Source organism: Agelaius tricolor, unplaced genomic scaffold (assembly GCF_023055355.1).
Source record: "Agelaius tricolor isolate 1412-34295 unplaced genomic scaffold, bAgeTri1.0.p SCAF_9, whole genome shotgun sequence".
NCBI classification, from domain to species: Eukaryota; Metazoa; Chordata; class Aves; order Passeriformes; family Icteridae; genus Agelaius; species Agelaius tricolor.
In genome coordinates, this window is record NW_027269269.1 from 18752557 (window position 1) to 18769838 (window position 17282).

At 39.5% G+C, this 17282-nt stretch overlaps 1 protein-coding gene across 3 annotated transcripts in view; it reads left to right on the forward strand.

Annotated features, from left to right (window-relative positions):
• The window catches only part of RSF1 (remodeling and spacing factor 1), a 66990-nt gene that overhangs the window by 9810 nt on the left and 39898 nt on the right, over nucleotides 1–17282 (forward strand). For all 3 annotated transcript variants that reach the window (XM_071432938.1, XM_071432936.1, XM_071432937.1), the window contains exon 2: nucleotides 15053–15144. In XM_071432938.1, coding sequence (XP_071289039.1) covers nucleotides 15053–15144 — 92 coding nt within the window. The remainder of the gene's footprint in view (nucleotides 1–15052; nucleotides 15145–17282) is intronic.

A 17282-nucleotide genomic window follows, 5' to 3' on the forward strand; every position in this document is an offset into this window, starting at 1 on the left:
GGAATAAGTGTCCTCTGGTGTCCTCCCAAGACAATCTCTGTTGTGCTCCTCTGGGAGGAAAAGCAGGAGCATGGCTGGTGAGAGAGCTGACTTGCATTCCAGGAGCATCTCCCGATGCAGCAATGTGCACTGGGAATGCAGTGTGCACTGCAGGGACCTATCCCACGGTGGGGGAACTGCCAGGCTGCCTGTGGGGGCTGCAGTGCTGTGGAATGTGCTGCAGTGTGCTGCAGGCTCTTCATTACTCCCTACTTGAGCACTGATGATGGGGCAGAGCAGTGCAGCAGTGTTTGATGGTTGGCTGTTGATGTTTCTTGAGTTCAGTAAAATGTTTAAGCCATTGAGAAATAATAAAACTTGTAAAAGGTGTGTATATTTTTTTACATCCTCCAGCCTTGCAGTAAGAGCATAGTGTTCCAGTTGTAGAATAGCAAGGTCTGTGGCAGTTCATTACACTAAGCTGATCTTTCTACACTATTTCATTACCCTTTCTCCTCTTCCATTTTTCCTCCAAATCAATGAACTTTCCTTTGCTTCAACTCATCTATAAAACTCGACTAACATTTTAGCATTTTAGGTATTTCTTAGTAGCCTCTAGCATTTGTCAGTGTCTCATCTCTTCCCCAAGACCTAAACAAAGCTCTTAAAGCTCAAGCAGCAGAGAATTTCTGAGAACTACTGTGGCAATTCTGACCATACTGATGTCTAGTGGTCTGGGGAAAACAATTTTCCTAAGTGAGAGGAGGCCTATTTTTCAAGATTCCCATGTTTCAGCAGCTCTGTTTTAGTATTCAGTTTCTTTCCATTATGATCATTTAGGTCTTTTAGTACTTTTGAGAAAAATGATGTTTATACCCTTGAACTCACAGGCTTGGTTGATATTTGAAGAATGGAGATATTTGATATCAAGATATTTGAAGCAAATAGTACTTTACCTACCCTGATCTCTAAAATCCTCTTTTCCAGGAAAATGGGGCTTATCAGCATGAAGCTCTGCCTGGTTTTTTGGCTGTCTACGGTTATATCATTTTTCTATCCTAACAGTTGTCCTGAACCAGTAGCACTGCTTGTTTAGGTTTGTGTGTAAGTAAACACTTATTTCCTAGTGTACTCAGTGTCCCTCTGCTGCTGCCCTGGCTATTTTCCAACTCATCTACAGCTATCTAGGAGCACCAGTGCCAGGGCACATTTATTGCCTTTTAGTATTAATGACTACCAGGAATATAAGGGTTTCCTCCTGAGAACAAACTGCAATGGTTCACAAAAGCTGTATTAATTAGTGAATGATAAAGTGTGGAAATTTTAGTTTGATCCCAGAGCCTTCAGTGTGGTGTTCTTGTAGTTATCAACAATATATTGCCATAAAGCATCCAAGGTGGACAGGTGTGTGATGGGTGCAACAACAACAAAAAGGAACACTTAACCCCCCTCCCAGTACTGCCTGGAGGTGATAGTTAAGAGGGAACCAGTTTAAGCTGCCATAAAGTGGCCATGTGAATGCCCTGCTTTACAAAAGACGCTTCCATTAAGTGGCAAAATTATCCCTTAAACTGTATATTTAAGCTTATACAAAATCTGTAGCAGACAGCATTAGCTGACCTCCTAATAACATGTTAACACTCCGTATAAAGGTTAAGAAAGTTTAGCAGCAGGTAAGAAAAATTGATATGGCAACAAGGGAGCTTTTGGTAGACCTGACCTTAATAAAGGGAGACCGGAAGGAGTAGTCATAAGTCAAGGAATAAAAGCACCATGTCCTAGATGATGAAGCATATTCACAAAGCTAGTGGATGTCTCTGAATGCAGGTTGGACAAATGGGAGTATGGATGGGGAGGATAAGCCTAAGGGCTAAGGGTTGGTTTGTCTGATGAGTAAAAATTGTTTGAAAGGTGTAAATCTAACCCTGCTGAAGGCCAGGAGAACGTATTCATAGCTAGCAGTAGATAGAAGGAAGTTAAAAAGTCCAAGAGGAATTCGCAGAATATGTGGACAGAAAAGTGTCTTATGTAAAAAGAAGAAAAATTTAGGAGACATGGATGGCTAAAATCATCAGCCACATTGCAATGATTAAAATAAGTTTGTTACTGAGAACTTAAATAACTTCTTTGCATAAGGTGTCATTATTAGACTAATTTGTGATATCTTGATTCTATTGCCTTTCCTGCAATAATGATGAAGTATGGTAAAACTGATATTAGGAAATTATGTAGAACACGGTTAATAATGTGGAAGCATGCTGAGTTGCCTGGATTAGGTATTAGCTTGGCTTTCTGAAAAGGTTTAGCAGTACAGCTGGTAAAAAAAAAATACAGGTGTGTATTTGAGTAAAGAAATGGAAACCAGAGTACTAGCATGTTTTAAACACTTCAGCAAAGAGTTAGGAAATCAAAAGCAAGGAGCTTTTACATCTACTTTTCATAAACTTCATGAAATTGTAATTTCATAGTTCTAATAGTTGTAGTAGTTATTCTCCGGAGAGAAATATTCTGCTGTTTTCTTTTGAAAGCATGGATAATTTCTCTGAAGCAAAGATAGATGGCTCCTGTTTGACAGATGCTTACATATGGATGCAGTCTTTTTAAAGAGGTCACTGATTAAGGTGGTTGACTTGGCGTTCCAGAGCAACCTTATGTGGCATGACCCAGATAGTAACTCTCATGCCCAGCCCTTTCTTTGACGTTATTCTTTGTGGCAGGAGGAATCAGGTGAGGCATGGAGAATGTTTTTAGCCTTTGCAGTCTGCAGCCCAGCACGTTAATGCAGACTGATGTTACCACTGGTCTGTGTTCTTGCTGTGGAGGGGCTTTGCTTTCTGTCCAGCCCTGACAACCCTGCCTGGCAGAAGACTGGCAGAACATGTGGGGGTGCATCACTCCAGCTGAGGCAACCCCGAATGTGAGTCAGTGTCCAGAGGGAAAGCACCATCATAAACCTTAAACTGATTAAATAACAGGAAGTTGGTTAGAAAAATAGATTATTTTTTATTGCTTTGTATATATACTACTATATACTGTAGTATAAATAAAGTAGAATTCCTAATTTCTTTTAAATTTTTTTGATAGTGTGGGCAATAATCTCATTTGCTAAGAAACCAGAAGGACATGAGTTGTTTTTAAAAAGATCAAGGTATAAGATGGCTAATTCAGCCTAAGGGGAAACACTGCTGTCAATAAAATAGTATTACCGATGGGCAACAAAACTCCAAATGAAGGAGAGTTGTAAGTATATATTATAAAGGAAAATGTTTATAACAAATACATCCCAAAATATTAAAATTAGCTGTTAGCTCAACAAAATACTCTGGGTAATATTGTCATAATTTGGGAAAGCATGCCTATTAACATGGTCATGGAGTTTTAAAATTAACAAACTAATAGATAGCATGAGGAGTGGGCAGAGAATCATACTAAAACTTGGGGGATGTATTATTTTGAGTATATGTATCTACCTCTTGTTTTGTTGTTTGCTTGTTTGCCTCTGTCTTGATTTTAGTGCTCAGCGGTGGCAGCTCCACCTTGAAAGATAACAGGAAACAGAGGAAGGAGGACTGCATGGCAGCTTATACTATTGACATCAGAGGACATTTTTAAAAGCATTCAAAGCAAGGCTTCTAGAGTTTTGCATTCCTTTTATATTGTAAAACTAGAAAAACAGTGCATTGAATGAAACTCAGAAGTAATTGAGATTTAGATGCCTTTCACATGTTCTGTAATTGCAGCTGATTGCTGCAAATTATTATTGAGGCCAGAGCCCAAAAATATTTAGAAACTGATAAATGTTGAGTTGTAGTGAAAATATTTTAAAATAAAACTAAGAACACTAAGTTTCTTGCTTTTTTGTTAAGCCATGGTCTATGAAAAGGTGATTTAAAGCTAACCTAGGGGCAGGTAATTTTGTTAAGTGTGCTGTGGGTTTTCTTTACACACCTTCTGAAACAGCAGCTGGTGGTCACTGTTGCATGGAGTGATATGCACCATGGCTCATAATTTCTTTTCCAAGTGCTGTGCTCAGCTGTTCCTCCTGTTCAGTGTGTTTGCCTTCCTTTCTGTCTGTTTTGTCTTATATGGGAAGGGAAGGATTTGATGGCAGAAATTTTATGCTTTCAGATACTGTTGTGTGGTTGGGCTACTTTGTGGCACTTTGCATCTCTCTGCAGCCCAAGCAGCCAGGTTTTTCCCAGATCCTTATGGCATCTAACTGTGGTTGTGTAGGTTGGAGGGTTTGTATCCTCACACATGAGGACTGAGTGATGGCAGGCATTATGGAAATGGTAGCTACACATCCAGCGTCCCTTCAGGCTGTTACCCTTGTCTTACTTTCTAGCTCAGATTAAAAGTTGTGTAAGAGGTGGCTGATGGCAGCTGAGCCCGAGTTACTCAGAGGCAACAGAGCTGCCAGTCTGGCAAAGGGGTCTGAGGCTTTGAGGCTGCCTGGACAGGAGATGATGTTGACCCTGAAGGGAACAGTCTTGGCTCCCCTGGGAAGCTGCAACAACCCCACAGTTACAACCGTTTCTGCAATTAGAAGAATTATGTTAACAAGGGTAGATATTTTAATAGTGCTGACAGGTCAAAACATGAGTTTGCTCATAGAAATTCATACCTAAGAGTTGGGCGTTTCAAGGAATGAAGCTTCTGTGAGTCTTCACTCTGTGTATGATTTGGTTACCAGCTCTCCAGAGGACATATGTGGTTTCCTTAAATCTAAAGCCGTCTTCATTTTAGATCTAGGCCTAAGGAAGTTGGTGAAAATCACACTGTGTACTACTTTATGTACTACTAGCACTTTGTCAGACAACTGTCTTGGACAATTCTGCTTCTTAAATTTCTATTCTTACATGCTTCCTGGGTTTCATTAGACATAATGGACAAAAAGTTGCTACTAATTCTGAAATTATTTAAAAGAACCCTCATATTCTGTGCTAATTGGGTTAAAGTTGTAGAATTCTTTGTTTGGGATCATGAATTCATGTGTAGAATGACTTTCATCCAGCCATGTGACTGCTACCTTTCACAGAAACCTTTGTCAGCTGCTAGAGATGTTCCTCTGTTATGATTGTTTTGTCCAAGTCTCTGAGATATGGTGCATCTCATTCTGGATATCTGATATTTTTATAAATTATTTTCAGATTTCACTTGCACTGCTGCTAGATTAATGAACTGATATCACCTTAGAGGAGAACAGGCATACAGTTACTTATTTCCAGCTGACAGGGAAGCGTGTTCTGCATTGCAGAATGACTTGAGTTGGCTTCACCTTCAAAGTTTGCTTATCCTGATCCTTAAAAAAACCTCATGCTCACATAACGCTGCTGCCTGTCAAATACCAAATGCTTACTGAATAGTACTCAAATGTTTCTGCACCAGTTCCTTGCTGCCGGATGTTTTGAAAAGCATAAAATGTGTGTCTTTGCACTGTAGTTTTTTTCTTGTACTTCTTTAGGGTCCAGTAAATAAAAAAATATTACGGAAGAAATTATGGTTTCTCAGACTAGGTTTTCAAAAAAGAGGTGTCTGCAATATTTGACAGCTACTGAGAAACTACAAAAACAATATTTATCTGTTGCTATGGTTGAGTAAAATTGTTGAAAGATGAAAGATAAAATGGTGAATCCCTGAGTATAAATGAATTTTATTTGAAATACAGGTTGGATCACCAGTGACTAGAGAAAAAAAAATACTTTTTCTAAAATTAAATCTGAAAAATGACAGAAATGTCTTTGTAGTAGATCTTATGTGATGCATGGAAGAGAATAAATATTTGGGATTCTTTGGTGTTGTGGGGCTTAGTTTTGGGGTTTTTTTGTTGGTTGGGTTTTTCCATCTGAAGAGAAGATTGAGGAATTGTAACTTTGGTAATGAAACTTGCTTTAGAAAAGTGGGTTTTATTCAACCTAAGTTTTTTAATATTGCCATTTTATTCAAGTGAGAGATGTGGGAGAAAGTGATTTTGTGGTATAATCAACATCCTCCCTCTGTTAATGCTGTTAATATTCACACTTGGAAAGTACCTGAGAAATGTGGCAAAATTGACACCACGGGGACGTTTCTAGTAACAAAACAAAGTAAGGGATTAAAATGCATTTGCTTCTTTTCATATAGTGGAGTGAAAAAGGACTTTTATTCAACTTATCCTCTAACAGAAAGTGTTAAAAGCAGCTTGTTATGTTCATTATGTGAATAAAGCTAAATAAAGCTGACAGCTTCTTAACTACTGATGTATACAACTCTATGCTCATGTATACTAAACACTTCACTTAGTTCACTGCACTGAAGATGCTTCCAGTTTAACATAGCAGGATATAAGCTTTCATATGAAGTTAAATGCTGCCATGCTTAGACATGTGATTTTGTCTGCTAGAAGTGTTTGTGCACAGATAAAGTGTAGGAGCTAGAGTCAGATCTGCAGTGGTAACTCTCTGTTTAATGGGGAGCGTAAGAGCTTAGGTAAGGGTTTAAGAACAAGATGTACCCACCCCCAGTACCTGATAACACTCCTGTATCTTTAAGACCTTTCCCAGCCAGAGGTGGTTTTCACTGGAAAAAGTTGCCAGACACTCTATGACAGAATTAATCTCTTCAGGTGTATTTAGCAGAGCTCAGATTTTACTGAAGTTTTACTTCAGGATGGGCTGACTCTTCCTGAAAGTGTGTTTCTCTTTGTGGGTTGTAAATGGATTATATGGAATTAGCTCAGGTGTCAGTATCTACATTTGTAGATCTCTGTCCAGGTGCTTAGATGAATACTACTGCTATGTTGCTGCCCTTTCCTGTTTTTTAAAGGCAAAATATCTACAAAATTCCAGAAGTTTAGTATAGGAATGAAAATTCAGGCTCCTTTTCACAGGAGTTAGAGCGTTTCTTTTCTAGTTGCTTGCCTTCTGTCTGGGCCACCCTCCTAGGAGGGAGTTGTAATCCGAGTTTTGATCCGAGAGTCCATGAAGACACTGAATTAAATTTTACCACTTCAATGGCTGTGCAGCTTCTTCGTGTTAGATCAAAAGGTGAGCATGGTGAACATTACCATCCCAGCTTATTTTGCTTACATCCTTTCTGCAAGTGTGAGCCTCCATGATTGTAGTGGCCAGCAAGTGCCTCAGTCCAGACTGGCATCGGGATGTAAATCCTCCTTTTGCTACTGACATTCTCGAGGGGTTGTGCTTCCTAATATGTGCCTCTCTAGCATTTCTTATGGCAGAGTTGGACCAAGCCCTCTGATCAACCTGCTTGTTCTTTTTGTTATGGCTCTTAACTCCACTTGTGCCTTCTGTAGGACACCTTTGTGCCTAGCACAAGTAGAATGGGCAAGTGTGTTCTGCAACATGCTCCAAAGGCTGGCCCCAAGTGCCTGAACTGGGCATGCCACCCACTGCAGCTCATCTCTGCCCGCTTCTTCCAGTGGAAAAAACCCCAAACTACTGAAATTTCTCTGAAGTGAATTTATCCCAGTGTATCCAGAAGCCATGGAGATGCATAGTTGCATTCAGGAGCTGTGAAGCACACTAGAGTCTACTACTAAAGTTTAATCTTTACAATTACCTTTGTCATACCTACACTTTATTTGAGAATTGTAATTACACAGTTCAGGGCTAAGGAAGGAAATGAAGAGGATTTTCTGTTCATGGTTTAAAAGTCTTGGTTGTATTGGAGACTGAGATGCATCAGCAGGCAAGAGAATCCTGGAGTAATTTTAGTTTCCTCTTTGTATCAGCTACAATGAAGCTAGAATGGAAGATACCTGTGCTGAGGTGTCTTTGCTTTCAAGGGGTGTGGTCCCAGCAGTTTCCGTCAGGGTTTGGATCTGCCCAAATGAAGGATCAGCAAATCAAGTGCACTTGATTTTAGACAGTAGAAATGTGTGGTGTTGTCACTGCATGTGAGTTAACTGCCAACGATGGCTACCAGTGACAGTTTCAAGTTTTTCCAGTACCTCTTTTTAAAGGAAATCTGCTTGTTTGCATATTGCTGCCACAGCTTGATTTGTCTTACTTGCTCCTCACATGTCCTAAGTTTGTAGACTAGAGCCCATTTTTTATTCAATACATTTTTTGAGTCAGTGAACTGGGCTTTCATTTGCTGTCTTTCCTGGACTATTTTTGGTTTCTAAAATAGATTCTGTGCTATTTTTTCCTGCATTGTTTTCAAAGTAATTTTCTTTTTTTTTCTTCTACCTCCTATTCTTTTTCATTGCATGGTACAGCATGCTTTTCTTGCTAAGTTTTATGCTTTTTTCTAACATCAGTGCTGCTTTTGCTAACCTTTCTGCTGTTCCTTATAATATATTAGCTTAAAAAGTCCCCAACGTCCCTAGGCACTTAATAGCCAGAGAATGAAATAGGAGGCCTGTGAAAGATTAAGCTATCTTCTGTCTGCTAAAGGGCTGCTGAAGAGCAGCTCTCCAGCGATTTTGTTTACTTTCATATGGCCTTTAATTCCAGCTTCAGGAGTTATGTCGATGACAATGAGAGTGATTTTTTAAATCTCAGTTTCATATACAGAGAGAAGGTAACTGATTGTAGTGTGAGCATTAGAAAGCAAAGCATAATCAGATTGAACTGCAGACAGGGAAGGATTGTAGATTAAAAGATATGGGAGGAAAGAGTGCTCAAGGTGGTGCTGTGGGTTTAGGAAAGAGTGTTTGGGAATCTGCTTCTCAGGAAAGGACCTGGTGGTGTTGGTTGACAGCCACTGAACATGGGCCAGCAGAGTGCCCAGGTGGCCAAGAAGGCCAGTGGCATCCTGGCCTGTATCAGCAGTAGTGTGGCCAGTGGGACCCTGGCAATGACTGTCCCCCTGTATTCAGCACTGCTGAGGCCATACCTCAAATTCTGTGTTCTGTTTTGGGCCCCTCAGTGCAAAAAAGACATTGAGATGCTGGAGTGTGTCCAGAAAAGGGCAACAAAGCTGGTGAAGGATCTGGAGCACAGGTCTGGTGAGGAGCAGCTGAGGGAACTGGGATTTTTTATTCTGGAGAAAAAGAGGCTTGGGGGACCTTATCACTCCACAACCGCCTGAAAGGAGGTGGTAGCCAGTTGGAGGTTGGTCTGTTCTCCCAAGTAACAAACAGTAGGGCAAGAATAAATGGTCTCAAGTTGTGCTGACAAGGTTTAGTTTGGATATTAGGAAAATTTCTTCATGGAAAGGGTTGTCAAGCACTGGAAAAGACTGCCCATGGAAGTGGTGGAGTCATCATTCATGGACATATTTAAGATATGCCGATGAGGCACCTGGGGACATGGTTTACTGCTGGGACTTGGCAGTGCTGGGTTGGACTGATACAATGAGGTCAGGATGCAGCTCTGCTAGCAAGGTCTGTTATGCTGGTGATGCAACTTACTAAAAGAACTGGGGTAGAAAAGGCATTTTGGTCCCAGTTCAGAGCACTTTCCATGTTGGTCATGATTTGTTTGCAAGCGGCAGTGAAAGAGGTGGTGAGGTGGGATCCTTGCATGGGGGTGTGTAGGAGGGGGTTTACCAGCAGGATAAAAATCTTACCTTTGCTGGCTAATATTAGAGAGACCCGTGCTCTGAATAGTCCAGGTAAGAAGAGAATCTTCTAATACGTATTTGTACAGACAAGAGAGATAAATGTTCTCAGATATTTGTGTGAAAATGATCTAGCTGGTGAGCATCCAGATTTCAAAGTACTTTCCTAGGATAACAATGTCATTTAAATGTGAGCGTGGTTTGTTTGTTTGTAATGCCTGCCAACAATCTTTCTAGGAACAGGATATAAAACTGCTACTTGGTGACTTGTTCGTTCTGTTTTGATCTGTGGTTTAATTACAGCATGTTTAATTGCTCTTTTCATTCACTCAGGAGGCAGAGCAGTTTCATTTTTTCCCCTTTCCTGTGTGCCTTTTTTTTTGATTTTTTTTTTGTAGGCACACAGTTTGGTAGGATAATACTCATCAAATGATTCAGAAAATAAGATATTTAGATTGTCCTTTCAAACAGGAACAACTGCTCTTTTTCTCACGAGGTCACATGATTCCCATTTATTATTTTTATGCCAAACTTGCTGTGTGAAGATGAGGCTCCTTTAGTGCCAGTTTTTTTTTACCAGAGGTTTACTAAATTTTCTTGCCTGGGTTCAAACTAGGGAGTTTTATCTTCCCATGTATTTAACATGCCAAGTCTGCCATTTTTCTCTGATCTATAAACTTTTGTGAATAACTAAAAGGCTCTCACATTTTCCTTATATTGAGTTAAGAAACAAGTTAGATAGTTCTTAAGAATATTTATGTTATCACAAACCAAAGGGGAGGTGTTGTTCCCTTTCTTTGACTCAGTGTTTGCTAATTGTTTAATGAAACAGATGAGGCACTTCTAGATTAGTTTCAACTAAAGAGAAGACAAGATGTTTGCTGCCTCAGACTGCTCGTGGGACTTCAGACTTTACACAGAAATTAAGGAGAATATTAAAGATGCTGGAAATGTGGCCACATGCCTACTGGGGACTCTTGTGCCTTTCGTAAGGGATGCAGCTGACTGGTTTTAAGCAAATTTATGCCTAAGGATCTGTCTGTAAAGGGAATTAACTGCATGGTTAGTGTGATGAGATAAGTGGTAAATTATCAGAATGGTTTAGGTTGGAAGGGACCCTAAAGATCATTCCAACCACCCTGCTGTGGGCCAGGACACCTTCCACCAGACCACACTCCTGCAAGCCCCATCCAACCTGGCCTTGAGCACTTGCAGGGGTGGGGCATCCCCTGCTTCTCTGTGCAGCCTGTCCCACGGTGGCCACGTGCTGACTCTTTACTGATGTCTGAGGAGATGCTCCTGCCTTTGTCTGTTCCTCCAGGGCAGCTCCCTCCAGCACAGCAGAGTGATTTGAGCAGGGTGGAAACCGTCTCCTATTTGCCATTAAACTCCATGCAGGGTGCCAGTAGCTAATCCACATCAGCTGTGTGCAGGGTGCTGAGAGCTGCCTTCCCTTAGCAGAAGGGAGGTGGGAGATCATTAATGATCTCATCAATCTCAGCTGTCCTCTGGCTCAGTGTGGTGTTATTTGACAGCGCAGTCATAGTGTGCAGAAGTAATTTTGGTCAAGGTAGAAGGATGAAAAAGAATGTATGGTTAATGGAAATATTTGCCGTGTATGTCTTATGAGTCATTTTATTTCCTACACTTGCCAAAACAAGTTAGCATGGAAAATGGTTTACTAGTGTAACTAGGAAGACCTGTTTGTGTTCGTGAAGCATGAAAACTGCCAGCGGCCTTTGCATCCCAGAGTTTTATTTTTTGTTCCCTCCACCCCAGGTCCCCCCAGCACTAAGAGTTCACTGTTCTCTTCCTGGGTCCCAGAAGGAGGACAGTAGGCACAGGCTTTGTAAGCCACATCAGTACCAGGTGCTCTGTGTAGATCATGGTTCCAATCCTCCTCTCTGTGTCCAGCACTCCAGATCTGCTTTTATACCAAGTTTTTTTTGTTAATAATAACTTTCAAAATAACAGATTCCCCCATCCTCCTTCTGGATTCAGGATTTGGTCATATTTTCTGTCTTCATCCTCTGTTTCAGGGTTTTTTAGGTGAGTCGTAAGCCTTTTTGTTTTGGCAGGGAAAATAAGTAGGGGTGAAATGGGGTTATGGTTACATGAGAAGTTGTCTTTAATCTGTGGTTGTGTAGGTGTTTGAAAGTTACAGCTTTTCTAGCCAGCTGATGGGGTTTTCACATGTTTGTATGTTTTCTCTTCCATTTCAATTATTCTGATGTTCCTGAATTTATTAGAGATGTGACTGATGTATAGGATGCTCCCTGAAATGCTGGAATAGACAGAATAGTGTTCAAAGGACACTTGTGTGAGGCTCAGATGACAACCTCCCCTCCAGGGAAGTGTAGGGTTTAACAAATGGGCTGAACTCCACCAGAAGCTTTATAATGGTTTAGGGTGACTCATTCTTCCTGGCTTATGACTTCTTCCTATGAAAAGTATGTATTTTTGAATATCTAGAAGAATGCACCATGCTTTAATTATAGTCAATTCTTTGAAATATTTTTACAGCACTTTTGTAAAAGAAGAACTGCTATTAGCCCTGTGCACAGTCTCCTGGTGTTTTCTCCACTGCTTAAGCATATTCTGAGAAGGTTTTAGAGAACTCCCATATTATGTTCCAGAGAGATCAAAGTTTTATAAAAGTTTGAGAATCTAATTCATATGTAGAGGGTTTTTTTAATATGTTCCATCATGCTTTTTTGACCAGAACCTCACACACAATGGCAATTATACAAGAAGGATGCTGTGTATTGTTCCTTCCCTTATGTGAAATTTTTACAAATGCAGGACATTGTTACACAAGTTCCTGAAATGAGTGATGCAGGTCCCATATGAAGGAGATGAAATTTTGCAAAGGAGATAGTAGTCTACTGTTGTTATTTGTTGAAACCAGCCGGCAGCACAACCCAAAATAATTATGCTCATTCTCTTTGGTGTTATGTTCTTTCTCTTACATATAGGATAGAACAATTTTGTAAAAATGATCCTTCCTGGTGTCTCAATTCAATGAACTCTTGTCAGGAATTCTCTCTATAGTCTGAACAAAAGTAAGTTAATTTACAGTTATGCAGGTTCAATGCATTTCTGAGAAGATTGAAGTTTTAGTTGTGTTTACTGGTGCAATTTTACTCCCTGCCAGCTAAGTGCTTTGGGAGAGATTTGCCACCACTCTTTAGCCTTCCAAGGCCATCTCCTTAGCTGGCGTTTTTGGACAAGCCAGCTGTACATCCTGTATTATTTACAGTTACTTTGGATTCAATACAGTTTGTTTCTCAGTCCTGTAGGCTTCTGCTCCTGTGGCTATTGGGGCATGTGGCTGGTCAGGCTGCACTTCACACACTCCCTGGAGAGCAAACTAGACATCAGTTTTCTTCTCCAAACCTCCTGCCTCCTTCATTACACCAGGCGTGTACGGTGGGATTCCTCTCAGAGAAGGGAAGAGGCAAAAAGCCAGCCGAGAAATCCAGTCAGTAATATTGCATAATACATGAAAAGCATCTTGAAAGGATAGTAAACAGAGAATGGATATGAAGTGTTCAGTGAAATTTGTAAAAGTCATCACATTGATGCATCATGAAGATCCTAGAAATACAAGAGCTGAAATGCTGAAACTGAGTAAGTGACATTTCTGTAGATACTAACACAACTCACAGGAAGTGCTAATCCAAGACCATGCATATTACTCCAATTTTAAAAATTTTTCATGTTCTCCATTTTTTTCTCACACCAAAGCTCTAGCAGAGATTTTTGTGGTGACTGGGAATTTGATTATTTGAAACAAATCACCTGTGCTTCTTTAAACTAGGATTCCTATCAGTGCATACCCATAAAAAGGTCTGATTAAAAACAAACAAAAAAGGATGCTGAACAAAAGCTTTGATTCAGCAAGATTTTGTATACTCTGGCTCAGTTCCATGTCACACAAACACAAGCAGAGATTTAATTGTATGACTTAAAATAGATAGAATTGCTCATGTGTATAAAGTGCTTTGTGCTTAATTTTGTTAATGCCAGCTGCTTGGCACTTATTGGGGTTAAGACCTTTGATCTTGTTCCTTTTAAAATAGGTGTTAGTTCAAAATTATGAAAAGCATCAGTTTTGAGAAAAAGCAAGGAGAGGTACTAGGTGTCTTCAATATGTAATGGAAATATTATATGAAAATGGAATGAAAAAGAACAAGCCAGGACTTGTTGCTTATGAATTATCTGTACTGAAAAGAAGTCGCTTTGAGGATACCAGGCTGGTACGTTTTATGTTTATTTATTTAAGGAGTTTGTGTATGAAATTTCTTTATTTCTGAAACAACACAAGCATTTTCATCAAACTGATTTTTTAGCAACTCAGTATGTTCACCTGAAAGTTGAGGCATTTGATTGAAAGACAAAGAAAGGTTGGGTGATTTCAAGTAAGATATTGAAAAGATTAACACAAGTAATGTATAAATGAGTGAAAGAACAAACATCTCAGTGGTATCTACTTTAAAACACACACATTTGATGTCCCAGCTGTTTATCCTGTGTCAAATATAATGCTACTGGACCAGCAGAAAAATCATAATCATAAATTATGAGAATAAAAATATTGGGTATAAAGCTTTCAACATGTGTGTGCTTAAGTACTGAAAATGCTTTTAGAACATAAAATTACGTGCACAGAGTAGAGAAATAAAAATACTTGAAAAGTTAATTTTTGAAGCTCTTCTCAGAAAATTACAGATGAGAAAGCTGATGTCACTGGACATGTAGAATTTCATTAATAATTATCAATTACATATTTCTTAGAAGCTGTGCTACCCATTAACTTATAAAATCAGTGTTCTGCAAATTTGCCACTTGGTGGTGCCAAATTGATTTATAAATCACAGATGTGAGCTGAGACAAGCTGTTGAAATTCTTTCTGAGGCATGTTCACTAAGATATACATAAATTTGCTTGGAAAACTTTGATTGTGTGACAACACTGGTGCAGCTGTACTTAGCAACATTTCTGGCAACCATCCCTCAAGCCCCATATCTGGGGTATCTCTCTGTCCGTCCAATACAAGACAGAGTAAGTGTATAGCAAAGCTGCATCTATGAGAGTAGAGTTTCAGGAACATTTCTTCCATACCATGCACCTGGTGAAAAATAATTTGGATCCAGTGATATTCCAGGCATGGTGCATGGGGTTTCTGGCTTTGGGGTTTCTGAAGGCAGCTGCAGGTGTGCTGCTTGCAGTATTATTTTTGTGGGTGTTTGACTGGAGTAGTTCCTGTACAGTTGTGGTTTTAACACTGCCAGAATTTCCACAGGTTTATCACTGAGCTTTATATCCTTGAATTGAAGGATGATGATTATCCTAAATGTAAATCTAAACAAAAAGACTCATGATTAAATTAACCTTCCTCCATCTCTCAGTTGCAGGGCAACTCTTCAGCAGGCTTGAAGTTTCTGTTTTATTAAAATGTCTTAATTGTCACAGCGTTTCAGTGTTATCAGTGTTTAGCATTGAAGAATATTTGCACCAGACTTAATAACTTCTTTTTTTATTTTTCTCTCTCTCAATACTACAGTCCCAAAAGAATTGGTGGAGCTTCACTTGAAACTGATGAGAAAGATTGGGAAGTCTGTCACAGCAGACAGATGGGAAAAATACTTGATCAAGGTACAGTATGCATGTTGTATTATTCTGCAATGCTGGAATATGGTTGTGATGAGCAGTTGTGTGAGCAAGCCCTAGTATGAGCTACAGGAGCCTTGGGCTGTGCCAGCATCAACACACATACATCAGATCCCAGCTTAACTTGCAGTCTGCCTAGGCTTGTGAGAAAGAGGTCTCTGAAAATAGGCACCATCTTCTGCATGTAAAAGAGTGCCCACCCTCATAACTGGCAGGAAAATACTTTCTTGAATATTAAGAGCCTAAATAAAGAAGATTTAGTAGCCTGCAAATGGGTTAAATTGAGCAGAGATTTATACAGTAGCAGTTCATTGTATATCACTTGTCTGAATATGATTTAATTACTGTGATTTGGCTGAATTCATGTAGGAACTATACAGAGGTCTTGTAGTATGTGTTAATAATAAAAGAAAGTATTGCAGTGATTTATATCTGCATGATCAGAATGGCACAGCCAAGATGAAAATGTAATTATGCATCAGTAAAAATAGAGCATCCCATTGTTTTGCATAATTCTGTCTTGGTATTTTAATTGCAGCTGTGTCTTTGTTGACACTTTACATACAAATAGTTTCCAGTTTAAATAATTTACACTGCTTTAAAAAATAAGAATATATGGATAGTCAAAATTAATAGGTTACCATTTCCGCTCTGGATGTGTTCCATGTGTCTTTTGATCCACAGAATTGTAGTCTTGTTACTGTCTGTACAGCCGTGATCACATCTTGCTTAGAAATACAGCATCTTGGTAATAGCAACCATACAATTAGTGGCACTTGGCAAATCCAGCTGCAGGTGTCCCCCTTAAATGCTGTCTGTAAGCTCTACAGAGGTATGAATTTGTCTTGAGGTTTGTGTACCCTTTAGGATGATGATGTTTTTAGGGCTGGGAATGTCTTGAGGAATAATGTGCTGAAGGGCCTTTGCTAATTCTGACCTGTTAACCAACTGTAAAGCATTGATGATAATCTTTAAAAATAGTAGTGTAATAATTCATGTAACTTGTGTGTACTTTGTGTATTACCAACTACTGCGGTTACTGAATTGTGTTAAATTCCTTAATAAATCCAAAAACCATTGCAGCAAACTGAGAAAACCCAACTCTGGCTCATGAACTTGTGTACCCCACTGGAGCCACTTACCAGTTGTGTGGTAAGCAGAAAGCAGGGCGATAAAACAAGTTTGAGGGAGTAGTTTGGAAAATCTTCTTCAAAGCAGTTTGGAAATTCTTCTTCAGGGAAGCAGTAAGGAAACCCTCCCTCACACCCCTGTTAAGACCAAGTAAGTGTTAATAAATTTTACTTCATTTAACAGTCTCCAGAGCTAACTTGAAGCTTATTCTGGCCAGTGGTTCAAAGGAACCTTGAAGAACAAAGGAATTTGAATATAACTAATTAGGAAGGTATGCTAATATTGTCCCCAATTCAAAGGAGTATGATTAATTTTGAAAAGCAAGGAAGAGTATTGGGAAATGCCACAAAAGCCCGGAAAAACTGAAAAGGTGTGGAACAACTGAGAGCATTTTTCCTTGATGCCTGCAGTATTGTTCCACGTATTATTGATGACACTCTAAGAGGCAAAGTTGACCTGGTTTTCTTTTGTTAGAAACTACTGATGTGTTCCTTTGATAAAATAGGGCTTGAAATATTCTAGATGTTCTTATTTAGGCAGAAACTTTAGTGGAGGGCATTCAGACTTACATGCTCTTAATATTTATGCATGTATGTATTATTATATTTTGTTTATATGCCAACTAATTATAAAACTTGCCTCACTTGACTGTTGTGCATATAAAGAGTATCATAAAAACTGTCTCTGAGCTGTGGCTGGTATTTTGACAGATGGACATATTTTGGGATAGGAAGTGAACATGATAATTGAGAGTTCTTTCCCTTCCCTCTTCTGGTGGTGAACCACCCAAGTTGGATCCACCAGCATGTGCACTAGTTTTTTATGGAAGAAAATGGCTGTAGGTCTCTGTGAGTCTGACTTTCGTCCTCTGCACAAGGAATGTCTTGTGGTCATGTCATGTGTGGCTGAGGGAAAGAAATGCCTGGTCCTAAGCATTCCAACAACCAAGAGGGAGGGTCCAACTTAGCTGATTTTGAGAAACATGTAGTGAG